This window comes from Nycticebus coucang, chromosome 9 (genome assembly GCF_027406575.1).
Source record: "Nycticebus coucang isolate mNycCou1 chromosome 9, mNycCou1.pri, whole genome shotgun sequence".
Taxonomy (NCBI): Eukaryota; Metazoa; Chordata; class Mammalia; order Primates; family Lorisidae; genus Nycticebus; species Nycticebus coucang.
Genome location: NC_069788.1, coordinates 129418576 through 129437910, shown reverse-complemented (window position 1 = coordinate 129437910; position 19335 = coordinate 129418576). Strand labels below are relative to the sequence as shown.

The window sequence follows — 19335 nt, the reverse complement described above, 5'->3', positions numbered from 1 at the left end:
TTCTAAATTGATGCAGAAAAAGCTTTTGATAATATTCAGCATCCCTTCATGATCAGAACACTTAAGAGAATTGGTATAGAAGGGACATTTCTTAAACTGATAGAGGCCTTCTACAGCAAACCCACAGCCAATATCGTATTGAATGGAGTTAAATTGAAATCATTTCCACTCAGATCAGGAACCAGACAAGGCTGCCTATTGTCTCCACTGCTCTTTAACATTGTAATGGAAGTTTTAGCCACCGCAATTAGGGAAGAAAAGGCAATCAATGGTATCCATATAGGGTCAGAAGAGATCAAACTTTCGCTCTTCGCAGATGATATGATTGTATATCTGGAAAACACCAGGGATTCTCCTACAAAACTCTTAGAAGTGATCAAGGAATACAGCAGCGTCTCAGGTTACAAAATCAACATTCATAAATTGGTAGCCTTTATATATACCAACAATAGTCAAGCTGAAAAACAGTTAAGGACTCTATTCCCTTCACAGTAGTGCCAAAGAAGATGAAATATTTGGGAGTTTATCTAACAAAGGACATGAAAGATCTCTATAAAGAGAACTATGAAACTCTAAGAAAAGAAATAGCTGAAAATGTTAACAAATGGAAAAACATACCATGCTCATGGCTAGGAAGAATCAACATTGTTAAAATGTCCATACTACCCAAAGCAATATACAGTTTTAATGCAATCCCTATTAAAGCTCCACTGTCATACTTAAAAGATCTTGAAGAAATAATATTTCATTTTATATGGAATCAGAAAAAACCTCGAATAGCCAAGACATTACTCATTATATGGAATCAGAAAAAACCTTGAATAGCCAAGACATTACTCAGAATTAAAAACAAAGCAGGAGGAATCATGCTACCAGACCTCAGACTATTCTATAAGTTGATAGTGATCAAAACAGCATGGTATTGGCACAAAAACAGAGAAATGGATGTCTGGAACAGAATAGAGAACCAAGAGATAAATCCAGCTACTTACCATTATTTGAACTTTGAGAAGCCAATTAAAAACATTCAGTGGGGAAAAGATTCCCTATTTAACAAATGGTGCTGGGTGAACTGGCTGGCAACCTGTAGAAGACTGAAACTGGACCCACACCTTTCACCATTAACTAAGATAGACTCTCACTGGATTAAAGATTTAAACTTAAGACATGAAACTATAAAAATACTAGGGGAAAACCCTTGAAGAAATTGGTCTGTGTGAGTATTTTATGAGGAGAATCCCCCAGGCAATTGAAGCAGCTTCAAAAATACACTACTGGGACCTGATCAAACTAAAAAGCTTCTGCACAGCCAAGAACACAGTAAGTAAAGCAAGCAAACAGCCATCAGAATGGGAGAAGATATTTGCAGGTTATGTCTCCAACAAAGGTTTCCACAGAGAACTCAAACGTATAAGCAAGAAAAGAACAAGTGGGCAAGGGACTTGAAGAGAAACTTCTCTGAAGAAGACAGGCGCACAGCCTACAGACATATGAAAAAATGCTCATCATTTTTAATCATCAGAGAAATGCAAATGAAAACTACTTTGAGATATCATCTAACTCCAGTAGGATTAGCCTATATCATAAAATCCCAAGACCAGAGATGTCGGCATGGATGTGGAGAAAAGGGAACACTTCTACACTGCTGGTGGGAATGCAAATTAATACATTCTTTTTGGAAAGATGTTTGGAGAACACTTAGAGATTTAAAAATAGATCTGCCATTAAATCCTATAATTCCTCTAGTAGGAATTATAGGACTCAGAAGACCAAAAATCACATCATAACAAAGATATTTGTACCAGAATGTTTATTGCAGCCCAATTCATAATTGCTAAGTCATGGAAAAAGCCCAAGTGCCCATCGATCCACAAATGGATTAATAAATTGTGGTATATGTACACCATGGAATATTATGCAGCCTTAAAGAAAGATGGAGACTTCACCTCTTTCATGTTTAAATGGATGGAGCTGGAACATATTCTTCTTGGTAAAGTATCTCAAGAATGGAAGAAAAATATCCAATGTACTCAGCCCTACTATGAAACTAATTTATGGCTTTCACATGAAAGCTATAACCCAGTTATAACATAAGAATAGGGGGAAGGGGGAAAGGGGAAGTGGGCGGAGGGAGGGTGATTGGTGGGATTACACCTGCAGTGCATCTTACAAGGGTATATGTGAAACTAAGTAAATGTAGAATGTAAATGTATTAACACAATAACTAAGAAAATGCCAGGAAGGCTATGTTAACCAGTGTGATGAAAATGTGTCAAATGGTCTATAAAACCAGTGTATGATGCCCCATGATCACATTAATGTACACAGCTATGATTTAATAAAAGAAAAGAAAGCAAACAACCTTATTAAAAAGTAGAAAAAAGACATACACAGAAGCTTCTTAAAAGGAGAGAGAGAAATGGCCAAAAAAATAAAAATCCATTAAAAAATGCTCAATGTCACTAATGACAAGGAAAATGCAAACAAAACTCACAATGAGATATTGCCCCTTGCCCCTGTCAGAATAGCTTTCATTAAAAAATTCAAAAACAAGAGATGCTGGCATGGATGCAGAGAGAAAGTAATGCTTATGCACTATTAGTGGGACTGCAAATTCATATAAGTCTGTATGGAAAACAGTGTGTAGATTTCTCAACTAAAAAAGCAGACCAACCATTTGATTCAGCAACCCCACTACTGGGTATGTACTCAAAGGAAAAGAAGTAATTTTATTAAAAAGATACCTGTACTTGTTGTTTCTTGCAGCACAATTTACAGTTGCAAAGATGGGAATTATCCCAAGTGCCTATCGATTCATGAGTGGATTTAAAAATCGTGGTATGTATACACCATGGAGTACTACTCGGCTATACAAAGGAATGAATTAATGTCTTTTGCAGCAATTTGGATGGAACTGAGACCACTGTCTTAAGTGAAGTTTCTCAAGAGTGGAAAAATAAACATCACAAGTACTTCTTTATAATTTGGAACTAATTGATGGCATACATGGGCACAGAAAGAAGTAAAAGTTGTTCGAAATCAAGAAGGGGGAAGAGAGTGGAGGGGAAGGGTAAAAACTTACCTAACAGGTACAATGAGCAATATTCAGGTGATGGGAACCCATATCCCTAACTAAAATTATGAAAATTATTCATACCCCTTTAATATTTTGAAATTAAATATTAAAAAAGTATTCAACAATGCCTCTTTATGGTGAATACCATTTAATGAAAAGTCTCCGAGAAAATATCTCTATGCTCTGATTTCATAACCAGAGCCTGACAACCAAGTTGACAGACTGATGCAATTAACATGATCGCATTTTATGTTCTTTTGAAGGAGCTTAGCACACAGACACACGTAGGAGGAAGACTATGTAAAGATGCAGAGGCAAACTCCAAGCCAAGAATTGAGGCTTAAGAAGTAAGCAACCCTGCTGATAATTTCACTTCGGACTTCTAGCCTCTACAACTGTGAGGAAATAAATTTCTATTATTTAGGCCACCTAGTTTGTGGTACTTTGTTGTGGTAGCCCTAGAAAAATCAAAATATTTTTGAAACATAATCCCATTATCCTGGGATTCTTCTCGTGAAATTTAATGTATTTCATCTAATTTTTGATGCCTATGATTGCTAAGACGTGTCATCATTTTATGTACCCTAAGAAAGAAAAAAACACCTCACCTTGGTAAACTAGGATATACCAAAGACTAAGATACAAGCACATTTCAAACATGTTAAAATATGAAAAGTTGATGTTTCAGAATTGATGAAGTATGATAAATCTAACTTATTTTGTTCTACTCTGACAGAGAATTCCATAACATAACATCTTTCAATAAAATTGATCACTTTGAAACATTATCAGTACCTTATTAATGAGAAAAAGGTTACTGAAGTCAGTTATTGAGAAAAATGACTCATTTGTGTTACTATGTTATTTTCATAAAATTAGGCATTTTGAATTATCACTTTCGATATGGTAAGTTGAGTGATGTAAAAGTCACGTGGGATAACTTCACGTGCTGAATAGTGTCCACAGTAGCATATTTTGGGCCATATTCATTTCAGAATGCTCATTATGCCATTTAAGAAAGAAAATACTACAAAACAGCAATGCTGAATGTGATTTCAGGGATTTTAAAGCTTCTATAACTAGCACCTTTTATCACTGTCTGAAAAGCTGTCACTCAACTAAATAGTTAAATTTTAGATAAATTTGACCCTTAATCCTTAAGATTCTGACTTCCTTCCTCACTCCTCCACCCTATGCTTCACTAAAATCTCCACCTTTGCCATCTTCTTCTCAAATTTAACCCAGTAGCTGAAATGTAGTTGTGTACCATACCTGTGGACTTGGCATGGTCTCATCACATCACTGCTGACACTGAAGTACTCCCTTACACCTTTCCCCGGCTTCCCTCTTTAGATGGTGAACCAGAATTGACTCCCTAGGTTCAGTATCTTTAAATTGACTCACTTCATTATGAACTTCAATGTTTGTTCATACGCTCCCTAGCACCCTCCAATCTCTTAATGTCCTTATGGGACAAGCTTTTTAAGTGTGTATGGCCTCTATATGTTGCTTTTTCTATCCAGGCTCTTTCTTCTACACTATTTTCATTTTCACTTTTCCCCTCATCACATTTCCAAATCTCATGTCTAGTTTACCAATGGTTTTCTGCCCCTGCCCCCCAGACCTGATTCTTTTCATCATGTGACTTTGAAGCCATTCATCCTCTCTTTCCCTGACATTTAGATTTTGCATTTGCTGGTTCCTTTTTTTCCTGCCTTCTTAGTGTGGTGGGGGTGGGGTTAGAGCTGTGGCTATATCTCCAAAACTCTTTTTGGCCACACTTCTTTCATTCTTCTTTCTCTATACTTATTTCCTAACTAAGCACATATATTTATTACTTCACTTGTCACTTTTAATGAGATTCTACAATATGTACCTCCTTTCCTGACTTGTGGTCCAGTACTAATCTTAATACTTGAAAAAATTTCCATTTCTATTTCTCAAAGTTACCACAACACAAACTGATCTTTCTTCATCCCCAAATGAACATTTCCCAATGACTTTATCTAGCTTTAGTACCTCTGCTTTCCCAATCTAACAAAATTGTGAAAACATCTTAGACATTATTTTTCTCTTCATTATATATTTAATTAGTCACTAAGTCCTAATATTTCTTCTGGTTTTAACTGCCTTGCAGACTTACCTCTTACTTATCACTCCCACTCACACAACTCAAGTCAGGTCCTTATTAAATCATTCAAGCTAGAGAGAGAATGCATGTATTTGGCAGCAGATATCCCTGGGTTTATAACTCTGTATCATGTTACACATTGGTATAAACTTGGCAAGTTGTAACTAGCCCCATCAACAAATTTCAATGATACCCATACATTTAATTATAATCTTTTCCATTAACTAAATTTAACTTTTATTAATACTTCAGCTTTTGAGTTGCTTCCTAGAAAGGGTGGATTTTCTACTAAACAAAGAAGCTGAGATTCTGAGGCCTCCTGGGCAGACTTTCCGATGCCAAGATTCACCTCCCCTCCACCCCCCACCCTTCAATCTATCCTAATGTGCAGGAGTCCCTTGTTAGTTACACCACAACCTGGCCCAAGGCATGTGACCCTCCTTTAAGAGCCATGATCTCACTTAGCTGTAGAGATAGATTTGAAGCAGCAGCTTCTCCCATTCTCTTTTGTATTAAAAAATTCCTTTCTTTATTGGCAATCCTCATTGTTTCAATAATTGGATCTTTGTGTAACAAGTAACTGGACCTAGAATGAAACACCCTTATGGTTTCAGCAAAAAAATTATTAAACCTCATTGAAACAATTTTTTTTCATAAAATACAAATGATAATCTTTACCATAAAGACTCCATAAACGGCAGTCATTTAATGGCAGGCACGTCAGAGTAAACTTCCTCTCTTCTTGCACATGGCTGTTCTTCTTTGATTTACCATGCTATCAGTGGCAACAGAATAAACTCCCTCTTTTCATGATTATGTTAAAATAGACCTTCCAGGATTAGGTTGTGTGCTTTTTTTGTATGTTAACATCTCTTTTTTTTTTTTTTTGTAGAGACAGAGTCTCACTTTATGGCCCTGGGTAGAGTGCCGTGGCCTCACCCAGCTCACAGCAACCTCCAACTCCTGGGCTTAAGCGATTCTCTTGCCTCAGCCTCCCAAGTAGCTGGGACTACAGGCATGTTAACATCTCTTTTTAAAAGATCTGTCATTATATTTAATGTCTCATGTTTTTAAGGCTAAGTCTCTATGTGATTGATTCAAATCATAAATATCTTTGATAGGCATAAAGATGCATTAAATTTTTTTTTTAATATGGTCTAGAAAAGCCTGCCTGTCAGAAAAAAGTTACTATACTCAGGTCAACTGTCTAGATTTCTCCCCATGCATCTCACTGATGGGTCTCCCAGCCTTTCTTCTTTGTCACTGAATAATTATTGCTAGACTAGTATTTTAAACCCTGTGTTTTCTCATGCCATTTTTCTAAAAATGTATAGTTCCCATCTATTGTAGATGACACATCATCCAAATTTATCTTCCTGGCTTTCCATAATTTTGTCCCTCTCTACATTTTCAACTTCAATTCTTCACTACTGAACAAAATAAAAGATATTACTATAATGACTGACTCACTTAAGCAACATAAAATAATATTAAAGTGAACATTATCTATAAAGTTGATCATGTTTATAAGCTTAATAATTCTCTCAGAAAACTACATACTCTTTGTTCTCACCACAGTACTGGCCACAGACACTGCAGTCATGCCAAAGCCCTGGGACTGTTTTCCTCTTCCCTTTGCTGGCAAAGCTCTCAGTTGTGCTCACTTTCAATCTAAACTCTACCAACCCTTCAAAGAGTCCTAGATATGTAGAGGAGTTAATCATTTACTATCTCTTCTCTCTGAACTTCTATTGCACTTATGTTAGTAACAGGTTGAGTAGAACTTAATTCATCTTTGTCTCAGTTATTCTCCACCAGATTTTAAACTATTCACAATCAAGGATCTCAATTATATATAATTATAATAATATACAGTAGTTCCATATCCTTCATAGTATTTAGCATAATATTGGGTTTAATAAATACTTATAAATTACTCACTGGTTACTTTTATTGTTTCTGGGTTTTTTTTTTTGCAGTTTTTAGCTGGGGCCGGGTTTGAACCCGCCACCTCCGGTATATGGGGCCAGTGCCCTACTCCTTTGAGCCACAGGCACTGCCCCTTCTTATTGTTTTTTACATTGAATATGACATACAATCAAATTACATGTAATACAGTATATACCCCCAGAACATTGCATTTTCCTTCAAAACTTGTTTTTAAAAATATATAAATAACTGGGCAGTACCTGTGGCTCAAAGGAGTAGGGCTCTGGCCCCATATACCAGAGGTGGCAAGTTCAAACCCAGCCCAGGCCAAAAACTGCAAAAAAAAAAGAAAAAATATATATATATTTCAATCTAAACTCTACCAACCCTTCAAAGAGTCCTAGATATGTCCTAGATTGATATATATATCAATATATATATCAATATATATATGAAAGACCCAAGAAGGGCAGCGCCTATGGCTCAATGGGTAGGGCGACAGCCCCATATACTGAGGGTGGCAGGTTCAAACCCGGTCCTGGCTAAACTGCAACAATAAAATAATACCCGGGTGTTGTGGCAGGTGCCTGTAGTCCCAGCTACTCAGGAGGCTGAGGCAAGAGAATCGCCTAAGCCCAGGAGTTGGAGGTTGCTGTGAGCTGTGTGACGCCACGGCACTCTACCGAGGGCAATAAAGTGAGACTCTGTCTCTACAAAAACCAAAACAACACAAAACAAAAATAACCCAAGAAAAATCCATTTGGGATTACTACAATACTTTTGCCAATCTGTTTGATTAAATGTTGATACTTACATTTGCTTTTCAAAACATGAAGATAATATAAACTTTTAATAATATCTAAGTAATAAAGACTTGGACATTAATAGTTTCTACTCACCCTGTAGAAAGAGGAATTTTAAATTTCTTAGTCTGTTAAGTTGTAGCTGGATTAAATTACAAATTCCATTGTAGCCCAAATGAAGCACTTCTAAACTGTGCATTATTGGAGGCAAATTTTCACTGAACGTTGTATCTCTGAAACATATAGGTAGGTTTCAGGGCACAAATATAATTTCAAACCAGCTATATCATAAAAATACAATATGGTATGTTTCACTATAATTTGAAGTTAGAAGAAAAGTTATGTACTTATTAACATATCAGAATTAAGCTACACTATGTAGTCTCTTTATATTTGATATAATAATAATCCTTTTATTTTAATATTTTTATATGGTAAAGAATAAAGAAGTAAATGAAGTGTTATAATTAAAAGTAATAGCCAATATAATCATACATGAAAAAGAAAAAAGAAATGTATCCAGATTGGAGAGGAATAAGTAAAGCAGTCTTTATTCCTTTATTTTCAAATGACATGATCCTACATTTAGAAAATTCTAAAGGATCCAACAAAAGCCTACTTGAACTAATTAATGAGTTTAGCAAAGTCATAGGATAAAATATTAATATATAAACATTAATTGAATTTCTACATATCAGCAATAAATAATCTGAAAATGAAATTAACAATAATTTGCTTCACAATAGTACAAAACGGAATAAAACACTTCAGAATAAATTTACAAAAGTTCAGAATTTATATATGGAAATCTACAAAACATTGCTGAGAGAAATTACAGAATATCTAAATAAAGTGATAAATATCTTATGTTCATGGATTAGAAGATTCAATATTATTAAGATGGCAATTCTGCCAAACCGATCAGTAAATTTAATAATAATCTCTACCAAAAGCCCAGGAGGCTACCATCACCCATAACCATCTTTTCCTAAAATTTATAAGGAAATGAAAACAACCCAGCATATCCAAAACAATCTTGAAAAAGAACAAAGTTGGAGGGCTTAAAGTACTGATTTCAAAATTTATTACAAAACCATAGTAATCAAACCAATCTGGTATTGACTAAAGGACAGACATCTAGATCAACGGAACAGAACTGAGTCCAGAGGTAAACCTTTACATTCATGGTCAACTGATTTTCAGCAAAGGTACCAAAGCAATTCAGTGGGGTAAAGGATAGTGTTTTAAACAAATGATACTGGGATAGTTGAATATTCACGTGCAAAAAGATGGATTTAGACCTTATCACACATATAAACATTAATTCAAAAAGGCTATTATACGACTAAGTGGAAGAGCAAAACCATCAGACTTTTTGAAGAAAACATGGGCAAATCTTGTGACCTTAGGTTAATCAAATAATTTTTAGATACAACACTGAAATCACAATCAGTAAAAGCAAAAATCAGTAAATTGGACCTTATCAAAATTTAAATTTCTTCCAAGACACCATTTGAGAAAATAAAAAGACAAGTCACAGATTGAAAGAATATTTGTAAATCATTTATTTGGGTTTATATCTATTATATTTAAATAACTCAATAATAAAAAGCCAAGCAACTTAATTAAATAAGTAAAAAAAATTGAATAGACATTTCATGAAAGAAGATATATGAATGGATAATAAGCATATAAAAACTGCTCGGCATTATTAATCATAGGGACATGCAATTAAATCACAATCAGATACTAGTTCAAATCTACTAGAAGGGCTATAATTAAAAAAAAAAAACAGGCAATGACAAGCGTTGGCAAAGATGTGGACAAATTAGAATCCTCAAATGCTTTTAGTGGTCACGAAAAATGATATAGTAACTTTGGAAGGAACTTTAGCAGTTTCTTAAATAGTTAAACGTTAAATCACCATATGACCTAGAAATTCCACCCATAGGTATCTAATGAGGACAAATATAATGAAAATATGAGCACAAATACTTACACATAAATGTTTATAGCAGCATTATTCACACCAGCCAAAAAGTAGAAACAATCCAAATGGATTAGTGAATGGATAAACATGATGTGTCATTATCTATACAATGAAATATCCATATATTTAGCAATAAAAGGGAATGAATTACTAATACATGTCACAAAGTGAATGAACCGCAAAAACACTACATTAAGAAGCCAGATGCAAAAGACCACCTATTATTTGGTTCCATTTATATGAAATATCTATAAAATGGAATTATACAGAAAGCAAATAAGCAGTTGTTTTGAGCTAGAAGTGGGAGAGGGAATTGACTGAAAATGGACATGAAGAACCTTTCTGGTGTGATGGAAATGTTCCAATATTGTACTGCAGAAGTGATCTCACAGCTCTATAAATTTAGTAAAAACCACTGAATTATAAACCTAAAATGAGTGAACATAGTACATAAACTATACTTCAATAAAACTGTTAGAAAATATAAATAGGTTGCAAGAAAGAATGCGTATAAATGAAATGTTCATAGTCGCTATAGTCATAATGACCTCAAAGTGGGAACAAGCCAAATGTCTATCAGTGATAAATGGACTACTACTCAGCGATTTAATGAAATGAATGACTAACACTTGCAACAACATGAATGAATCTCAAAATCATTATTCTAAGTGAAAGAAGCCCAACATAAAAGACTAACTGTTATAGGATTTCAATCATATGAAATTCTAGAAAAAGGCAAAATTATACTGATAACAGATCAGTGGTTCTTTCTAGGAGGCAGGTTATGAGAAGGAGATTGCAAAGGGATAAGAGGGAACCCTATGGGTGAAAATATTTTGTAATTTGATAGTAGTAGTGCTTACATGACTACATTTGTCAAAATTCACTAAACTTTACCTATACATTGGTAAATTTTATTATATGTAATATATACTTCAACAAAGATGTTAAAAACCACAAAGAAAGGTCTTCACTGGGAAAAATGAAGGTATAAGTATTCGGACATGGAGATAAACATGTGTGTGTGTGTCTGTGTCTATATAGAGAGGGATGTTCTATCAAGGAAGGTGGGAGGTAAGACTTCCTCTTTTTCATGAAATATCTTTTCCATTGGTGCTGAGGCATTAAGTGACCAGTGAGTATATTTTTATTTGTAAAGTTTATTTTTGACATGTAAGTAAGTGTTAAATAAGTATTCGAATAAACTAAAAGTTTACCCTGTGATGTGTTACTGCTATCATTAATGTGATTATTTTTTATTTTTATTATTATTTGTTTCTACGTAAAGAATTTAGTATAGAGAAATGCTTGCAAGGTTGTAACACTGAAAGACCCAGAAGGGAAAACTGAGGTATCACAGAGATACTATCTCTGGGAAGCAGCTCCCACACCTGGGGATGGGAAACAGAGGATGTGCTGAGAGGTTATCAGAACGTCAGAGGAGTCCCGCCCTGTGAGGAGGAGCACTGCCTGCTTCCTGCTGGTGGCTACAAAGGAGCACCACAGAATGGTTTGGGGAGTGCTGAAAGGACCTGGAGGCTGCAAGTGGAGTCAACTGCACTTCCTGGGCCAGTTGTAATTAAGAGGTGATAATGACAGGGACAGCAAGCAAATATGAGGTGGAACTTTCCTCGCTCTTCCTGCCTTCTAACCTCCCATTAATGAGAAAAGAGTATGGAGTTCCAGTCAAAGCATCAGGAAGCAGAATTTGGAATTGGGAGGCAAGGGCATCGTAACATTCACATCAGGGAAAGAAGATGCAGGTACTCTCACCTTTGGTGTACTTCTGCATTGCTTGAACTGGGTCTACAGTTCACATACCCTTCTGATGTACACAATTCAGAGTTTTGTAGTGTATTTGCAAAGTTGTGCACTTATTACTGCTAATTCCAGAATATTTTCATCAGCCCAAAGAGAAATCTTGTACTCTTTAGCTATCAATTCCCATCTCATATGGCCCCTTCCCATGCACCCCTAGGCAAACATTAACCTACTATCTGTGGAGTTGTCTATTTTGGATATTTTATACAAATGGTATTACATAATACATGGTCTTTTTTGTTCGCCTTCTTTCACCTAGTAAAATGCTTTTTTCAAATTTTAATTTTAATAGAGTTAGGGGGTACAGGTTGAATTCTGTTACATGTACATATTTTATAATGCACTGTACAGTGGTGGGGTCTCGGCTTTAGGTAAACCAATCACTCAAGTAGTGTACCTTGTATCCTATAGATAATTTTTCATTCTGTGCCTCCTACCACAATCTCTCCTTCTGAGTCTCCAATATCCATTATGCAACTCTTGTATGTCCTTGTGTAGCCACAGTTTTGCTCCCAATTATAAGTAACATGTGGAATTTATTTTTAGGTTTTTGAGTGACATCACTTAGGATAATGGTCTCCAGTTCCATCCAAGTTGCTATGAGAGGCATTCTTTCATTCATTCTTATTGCTCTATGGTATATACAAAGGCTGTCCCAGAAGTATCCAGCTATTGGTGATGCTATTTTTATATTTCATGGCCGGATACTTTCCAGACAGCCCTCATATAACACATTTTCTCCATCTCCTCATCAGTTGATCAGTTGACGGGTGTTTAGGTTGATCCCATACTTTTTTTTTTTTTTTTTTTTGAGACAGGAGTCTATGTTGTCCCCAGTAGAGTGCTTTGAAATCACAGCTCACAGCAACCTCAAACACTTGGGCTTAAGCAATTCTCTTGCTTCAGCCTCCCAAGTAGCTGGGACCACAGGTGCCTGCCACAACACCTGGTTATTTTTTTTGCTGTTGTCCTTGTTGGTTAGCAGGCCCAGGCCGGGTTCAAACCCCCCAGCCCTGGGCATGTGGCCAGCACCCTAACCACTGAGCTATGGGTGCCAAGCCAATTTCATATCTTTGTGACTGTGTTGTGATGTGATGAATGTACAAGTGCAGGTATCTTTTTGTTATACTTTTCCTCTGGGTAGATGCCCAGTAGTGAGAATGCAGGATTAAATGGTAGAGCTCCTTTTAGTCTTTAAGAAATCTCCATACTGATCTCCACAGGGTCTGTACTAATTTACATTTCTGCCAACAGTGTATAAATGTTCACCACATCCATGCCAACTTCTATCGTTTTTTGACTTTTTAATACTAGTCATCCTAATTGCAATAAGATGGTATCTTATTGTGGTTTTGATTTGCATTTTCCTGATGATTAGTGATGTTTGTTAATCATACATTTATCTTCTTTGAACAGAAAATTTCTGTTCATTTAGTTGCTGGGTGTCTTTACTTTTGCTGGTAGCTGATTGTGATGGTCTGTGTATAATATGGGTCTGGGTACTTGTAGTACTGTTTCCTCAATGTTTGCCTTTCAATAAAAGATTTTATTTCTCCACCTGCTCAGCAAGTGTTAAGACTGTTTGGCTGCCTGATCTGGTGTGCTGGTATCAGTATCAGCTTTATAGTCCCCAGGGGCAGGGCTCTTCACATCTATTCCAGGAACTGCTGTTGAGAAGTGGCAACTGTAGATTACAGTCGACTTTGAAGTACTTCCCTTGGCCACCTGGTGACTATAGTGATATTCTGCAATGAGGTATATATCATTTTTTCTAGGGCAAGTTTATGAACTTAATTGTCAGACCTCATATGACAACTTAGATATCCATTCCAGAAAAAGAGTTCCAAAATTGCTTTGAAAAAAGTAGACTCAGGTGCTGGTGTCAGTCCCCAGGTCTTCCGAGGGGAAGCCCTCAGAGGTGACCACAGTGATGCTTAGCAAGGAGGGATGCAGCACTGCTTCTGTTCTTGTCATATTGGTGACTTATAATTGTTTTAGAAATTCTCTTTGTGCTTTGCCTAACTTCCTTCATTTTGCCATTTAATTCTTTTCTCTTCTTCCTTTATATAATTGTTTTATATAACAAATAAACTGTGAGTTTTATATTTTCATGTAATACTGACCTTTTATTTCCATGTCTAAGACTCCTGTAAACATTTTCTGTATGGCTAGTGTAGTGGTGACAAATTCTATCAGCATTTGCTTGTCTGGGAAAGACTATTCTTCTTCATTTGTGAAGCTTATTCTGGTGGGATATAAAATTTTCAGCCAATAGTGTTTTTCTTTCAGTATTTTGAAAATACCATCCCATTCTCTTCTGGCCTCTTAAGGTTTCTGCTGAGAGCTTCCCTGTTAATCTTATGGTGCTTCCTTTATAAGTGGTTAAGTGGTTAATTGATTTTCTCTTATGAATTTTATAATTCTCTTTCACTTCGACTTAAGTCATTTTGGTTATAAATATGCCATAGTGAAGTTCTTTTGTCTAGGGATCGTTGGGCCTCCCATATCTGCGTGTCTAACTCTCTTGGTAGCCCTGGGAAGGTTTTCATCGAACATTTCCCTAAATTAGTTTTCTAGACCTTTTGTTCTCTTTTTTCCCTTGGCTATAAAAACAAATCATAAGTTTAGTTACTTTATATAATCCCAGACATCTTGAGTGTTTTGCCCATTCTTTTTTATTCTGTTTTCCTTATTTTTATTTGATTGGATTATTTCAAAAGAACTCTATTCATTTTTTAAAATTCTTTCTTCTGCTTGATCTAATAAGTTTTTGAAGTTTTCAATGGGTTCTATTGTTCCTTGAATGATATTTTAAGCTCCAGAATTTTTTAAGAGATACTTATCTCCTTGGTAAATTTCTCATTCATATCCTGAATTGATTTTCTGATTTCTTTCTATTGTTTTTTTCTTGCATCTCATTGAGTTTCTGTTGAATCAATATTTGTAATCCTCTATCTGACATTACAAGGAATTCTTTTTGATTGGGATCTATTACTGGAAAATTGTTGTGGTCTTTGGTGGTATCACATTTCTTGAGTTTTTATGTTTCCTATATCCTTCTATTGATATCTGTGCATATCACTTGTTTAATTTGGAATTGGTTTTGAAGTAGAGAATTTTTCCCTAAAGATATATATATATATATATACTATTGGTGACTAGGACAATTTGGCTTTGTTTTTGGGTACCTGCAGTAGTCTTTTTTTTTTTTTGCAGTTTTTGGCCAGGGCTGGGTTTGAACCCACCACCTCTGGCATATGGGGACAGCGCCCTACTCCTTTGAGCCAGAGGCACCACCCAGTAGTCTTTTTATGATTTCTTAGAAGGATACCACTTATCATTAGTACACAGTTTCAGTGTACTGTGATTTCCTTGGTTGCTCAGGGAACAGTTATTAGTTGAGGCTGTGGTAAAGTTTTTCTGGGGACTTGAATGCCAGATGAGCCAGTCTTTGGACCCCAGCAATGGAAGCAGTGGGCTAAGTATGCCTAATTTTAGGCCTCAAGGCAGATTATGCTGACAATGGTGTTAGTATGGCCTATGGGACCAATTCTTGGGCCTCCAGGGGGGTTGGTCAGAAGCTAGTAGTTGGAGCAGAGGGCAGGTGTTGCGGTGTGAAGTGTGAGGTGGTAGTAGCGGTGGTGAAGCCATCCAGGAGGACCCAAGTGGTTTGTGTTGGTATTACTGGTAGCTGCAGTGGACTGGGAAGGCTAGTTCACAATCCCATTGCTGACTGTTATAAGGTGGTAGGTATTATCCAAAGTGTGCTTGGGAAACCGTGCTCCCATTTCCTTTCCTGGCAAGGTGGCACTGATACCATATTACCTTGAACTTAGGCTGACAGGCACATAGGACATGACCTAGCAAAAAACTCTCAAAAGGGTGATGTGACAGCTGTGTGCTTACAATTAGCAGGGAAGGGAATTAACTGCTTTTAAAATTATTTATAATATAAAAACAAGAATAGTACCTGTTTGTTTTGGAAGTCCCTTGCTGTCCATAGCCACTTGAAGGCACTTTCTGGTAGAGTAGCTGTCTGTTGCTTAAATGAGTCTGAGGCTTTACTCTGGGCATTATTGATTCAATATGATTATAGTTGAGGCATAAGACCTACAAAAAGAATGTCTTACTAAGCAGATATACTGGAAACTATTAAGAATTCTATGGATTAAATTTATAATATAGCACATTATTTAATAACATATTAGTGTTTTAAACAATATAAATTTTTATATCCAAAATTATTTGGATATACTTTTGAATTTTTTTGAGAGGGTTTTACTTTCTTACCTGGGCTAGAGTGCAGTGGCATGATCATAACTCACCGAAACCTCAGAGTCCTGGGCTCAAGCAATCTTCCTGCCTCAACCTCTCAAGTATCTGTGACTACAGGCACATATCACCATGCCTGCCTAATTTTTAAACTTTTTTTCTTTTTTTATTTTTCAGAGAAAAGGTCTTTCTGGGTTGCCTGGGCTAGGCTTGAACTCCTGGCCTCAAATGATCCTCTCACTTTGGCTTCCCAAAGTGTTAGGAGTATAGGCGTAAGCCATTGCATCCATCCTGAATGTGTTTTCTGTTATCTGACATGTTGGGAAATTACAACGCTTCAGATAAAACTACTCAACTTTATTTTTTTTTTTTTTTTTGAGATAGAGTCTTACTTTTTCACCCTCGGTAGAGTGCCATGGCATCACAGCTCACAGCAACCTCAAACTCTTGAGCTTAAGTGATTCTCTTGCCTCAGCCTCCCAAGTAGCTGGGACTACAGGCACCCGCCACAATGCCTGGCTATTTTTTGTTGCAGTTGTCATTGTTGTTTAGCTGGCCTGGGCCGGGTTCAAACCCACCAGCCTCAGTGTATGTGGCTGATACCACTGTGCTACGGGTGCTGAGCCAAACTACTCAACTTACTTAATTTGCACTCCTGATTTCTCCAAGCCTGATGGGGATAAAGTAACCCCTTAGTAGAAAAGATAGGTAGATGGCTGAGTCAAGGCAATAGGAAAGGAGGTAATGAGTTGCTTTAAGAAGCTCATAATCATCAGCTTCATTCCATATGTGCTCCCTACAGAGGCAGACTTCCATCCTATCTCTTACTGAAGAATACGATTTATATCTAAAACAGCATATAAAACAATCACAGAAAACTGAGGTCAAAGCAAAATAATTTTTTCTTGCTTAGTATAAAATAAAAATTACAGGAATAATTTCTCTAATAACATGGAAATACATTTTAATCCAAAGTAAAGAACTTGCATCAAAAATATTGAAATAAATTAAAAAATCTGTGAGTGTCTCACCTTCACGTTAGGCAGATAGATTAATCCACTGAATGAGGTAAGATTATTATTCTGTAGATTCACATTACACACATTTCTAAACTGGTCAACTGGAATCAAATCCACAGTTCTGAGTTTAAACAAAGCAAATATAGTTATTACTTTAGTAGGCTAGGAAAAATATAGGAATTCTCCCATGTACAATCTCCAAAGGCATTAAAAAAAAATCTCATCTGACAAATGCTATGAAAAATAAATGCCCTTAATGTAAAATTTATGGGTCAAATGATCAGCTAAATACATGATTGTAATAAAGTGAAACATGGCACTATAATAAAAAACTTATAAACATCTCCAATGTCTTTATAAATTTACATTCATGTTCATGTTCATGAAACCATAGTGGAGGTGACAGAGTAAGTCATAAGATGTTTATGTTATAAACTTAAGGGTATATGTAAAGTAGGTAATTTCTGAAATCCCAGGAAGGAGTTAGAGATGGGAAGGAAAAAAAAAAAAAAACTAACAAAAAAGCAGATAAGTTCTTTGAAAACAGTTTCCGATGGGATCCCCTGAAAACTTCTGTGGCATTCCACCTTGTAAGAATTCCTATTCCATAGCTACACGTATAACTGTTCTTCCTTCATTTGATTCATATGGCAGAGAAGAGGATCATGGCAAATCACCTTTCCTTATCCACTTCTTTAAACGAATCCTAAACTCAAAGTTACAAGTCATTCATTCACTCAACATATTTTCATTATTATAAGTGCAGACAATTGGTGTTTGGAACTGCTGCAACAAATATGAAAGAAACTGTTTCCGCCCTCAATAAGTGGGAGCTATTAAAACTAAAATAAAGATGAAAATGTACATACCAGAGTTAGGTATAAGAGAATTTTAGGGAAAGAAAACCTATTTAAGAAGTCAAGGATGACATCAAGGAGGAGAAAATCTTGAGATGACACTGGGAGGACTTGTAGGTATTTGCCAGGCAAATTAGGAGAAAAGAGTTTCAGGCAGTGCAGCAGGCACAGAGAGGGGCAGCAGCCAACGGGAACCAGCATCTTAGGACTGAGATTCAGCAACTAGACCATTTCAGAATTTCTGAAGTATAAAGTGTCATGTGCAATAAAGATAAGGATTACCAGAGAAAAGAGAAAATGGACAGACAGGTAATTAAAGGCTCTTGCATCACACGAGGAATTTTAAATTTTATTTTGTAAACAATGGAAACCTACTGAATAATGTTGAGATGGGAAGTCATCTGATAAAACTTGCATCTTAGAAGATAGTATGCATATTAGATGGGTTTTCAAGGAAGGTTTATATAAGACATGAACTCTGTAAGATTGGGTGATGACTGAAAATGAGAGGACAAAGAAAAGACAGAAATGACTAAGATTTTTCTCAGCTTTTTTTTTTTTAGTCTGGGCAATAGCAGGTAGATATTCCCTCCTAGAAATGATCAAGATAGCATCAAATATTCAGGTTAGGAGACCACCAGAGAGTAAGTACTCATAAAGAAAAGCAGGACATTTACAGAAAAACTGAAAATGTGAAATTATAGGGGAAAAAAGAAGTACAAGGAAGGAGGAGTTAGCATTCATATGACTGAGGAGGGTCAAGTTAAATAAACTAAAAACAATGCATTGGATTTTAAACTAGGAGGAGAGTGATGCCATTTGTGAGAATATATCACAGAAATGTGGCAGTGGAAATAAGATTGCATTAGATTAGAGTGATGAAATGTGAGGAGCAAATCTAGTATAACTTTAAAAACCTGGTTGTGAAAGAAAAGAGAGACACAAAGTCTAAGAATGAAATTATGATGTTAAATCATAGTCATTGATAATAAAAATTACTAATGCATTTAAATGGTAATAAAGTTAGTATGAGATACTGAAGTAGGGTAGATGAGTTTCTGAATTATCGATTATATTTAAATAAGATGTATGAACGTATGAACTTCAAAAAAGTTTAATTATATATTTAAGTATAATGTCAAAAAGCATATAATAAAGTGATTGTACCTGATGGATGATGAAGTCCAATTGAGTTCTTGCATTTGAATAAAATTGCAGTTTCCTTGTCGTTCTGCAATCATGTCAGAAGTAAGTCTGCCACCAAACAAATCCTTTGCATTCTCAGTCTCTGGTGGTTCCTAAACGAAGACATTTAGAAAATAATGTCCTCTCTTATAGATGACTATAATTTTCTGGTTTTAGGTAAAAATGGAGTAGATTCCTCTCTTCCTATTCCTCCTATTAAGTACAGCTAAAACCTCTACCCCTTATATAAAG

At 35.8% G+C, this 19335-nt stretch overlaps 1 protein-coding gene across 14 annotated transcripts in view; it reads right to left on the bottom strand.

The window, feature by feature from the left end:
- Positions 1–19335, bottom strand: part of LRRC9 (leucine rich repeat containing 9) — a 164322-nt gene that overhangs the window by 65872 nt on the left and 79115 nt on the right. For 10 of the 14 annotated variants that reach the window (XM_053603162.1, XM_053603163.1, XM_053603167.1 and 7 more), the window contains 4 exons: positions 19066–19196; positions 17054–17162; positions 15721–15860; positions 8036–8172 (listed from right to left, as the gene is read on the bottom strand). In XM_053603162.1, the coding sequence (XP_053459137.1) occupies positions 8036–8172; positions 15721–15860; positions 17054–17162; positions 19066–19196 (517 nt within the window). Of the gene's footprint in view, positions 1–7409; positions 7471–8035; positions 8173–15720; positions 15861–17053; positions 17163–19065; positions 19197–19335 lie in introns of those variants that run through there. The other 4 variants (XR_008382547.1, XR_008382548.1, XM_053603174.1 and 1 more) reach the window with 2 other exon arrangements.